Source organism: Lepisma saccharinum, chromosome 2 (genome assembly GCF_977018435.1).
Source record: "Lepisma saccharinum chromosome 2, izLepSacc3.1, whole genome shotgun sequence".
Lineage (NCBI taxonomy): Eukaryota > Metazoa > Arthropoda > Insecta > Zygentoma > Lepismatidae > Lepisma > Lepisma saccharinum.
Window position 1 is genome coordinate 133,985,822 of NC_139230.1, and position 1,470 is coordinate 133,987,291.

The following is a 1,470-nucleotide window of genomic DNA, read 5'->3' on the forward strand; positions in this document are numbered from 1 at the left end:
ACAAAATATTACAGCATAGATCGCTGTCAACTCCTATTTGTAGGTTAGCCTCACCTGTGAAATATCATATGGCAAAATTTAAAAATCAAAAGGTTTGTGAAGCGACTAGTCAGTGTTGCCAACTCCTATTTATAAATTAGCTTCGCCTGTAAAATATCACATGGTGAAATTTTCTTGGGGTGGGTTGGCAACACTGTGGCTCACTTGGTGACGCAGAAACGGGCAATAATTACTACTGAGTCGATTTTTGTTAAATTAGATTTGAAATAACTTCCAGTGAGAAAGTTACAAAGAAAACTCCAAATTTTAAGTTCGTATAATATTTACAGCGATATGTTATTTGGTTACTGAGAAAACGAGAGAAGAACTTGATTCATTCTTTCGCGGCGCGGCAAAGGCAACTTTGTTTGCCGCAGATACCATGCGCCGGTCTTGTGGCACTCGCAATAACAAAACAACTGTCTGGCATGCATAAAATGAACTGAAAAGAAAAATTAAAATGCCATTTACTTACATAACGCTCATTCCGTACTGCTGTCAACCTCCACTTGATTCAAGTTCTTCGGAATCCGTGTCTTGCAAATTTATAATGACCTTCTCGATGACATCGCCTCTGACTATTTCACGCTGGAAGTCATCTTCTTGTATTTTCTCTGCGTGAGCTACAAAATCTGCCAACTCGGAAACACCTATTCTGTCTATTGCTTCGTGAGTCAGTTTCTGTATGTCGGCAATTTTGAAAGTCTTGTTCTTGCTAGCTACGTACCCCTTCACCTGGGCCCAAATCATTTCAATCGGGTTGTACTGACAATGATAAGGTGGGAGACGAACAACTCTGTGACCATATTCTCTTGCTATTATATCGATTTCGTAACTTTTGTGAGTTGGTGTATGATGTTTCACCAACTGCAACAATTCTGCTCGGGTTTGCGTGCTTGTGTGGGGAATGTTCTTGTTACAGAGCCATGCCATAATATCCGCCTTCCTTGTGTTCGAACAAGGCGTTTTATCCACTTGAAAGGAATGTATGCTCGCGTTGTCCATTACAATCACGGATTCGGGAGCGAGAAACGGCAAGAACTGCTCGCAAAACCACTTTCGAAACACGGCAGACGTCATTTCTGAATGATAGTCAGTACTGTTTGTTTTGGAGCGGAAAACGAATTTACATTGGGGCACAAAGCCTGTAGCAGCTGAACCCGCATGACACACTATAAGACGAGCACTTTTTCCTAATGGCACCTTTAACCCACCAGAACCATCACTCATTCTCCAGCAGCTCGTCTTCGTGTGATTCTGGTTGACCCAGGTTTCATCTAAATAGTATATATTTGCAGTACCAGCTTTCCTAATTTAGTGCATGGTTCTGAGGAAGATCACTCTCGCAGCTATAACATCACCCCTCTCCATTAAAAATTTCCTCCCGTCGTTGCCTTTCCTATATCTGAACACCATGTTTTTCAAAATTTT

The 1,470-nt window shown here is 41.4% G+C and overlaps 1 protein-coding gene across 1 annotated transcript; it reads right to left on the reverse strand.

Annotated features, from left to right (window-relative positions):
- Positions 1 to 537: 537 nt before the first annotated feature.
- On the reverse strand, positions 538 to 1,269 carry LOC145983654 (uncharacterized). The gene has a single exon (XM_083116713.1). The coding sequence runs from the start codon at positions 1,267 to 1,269 to the stop codon at positions 538 to 540; it is 732 nt and encodes a 243-aa protein (XP_082972839.1).
- Positions 1,270 to 1,470: the final 201 nt, after the last annotated feature.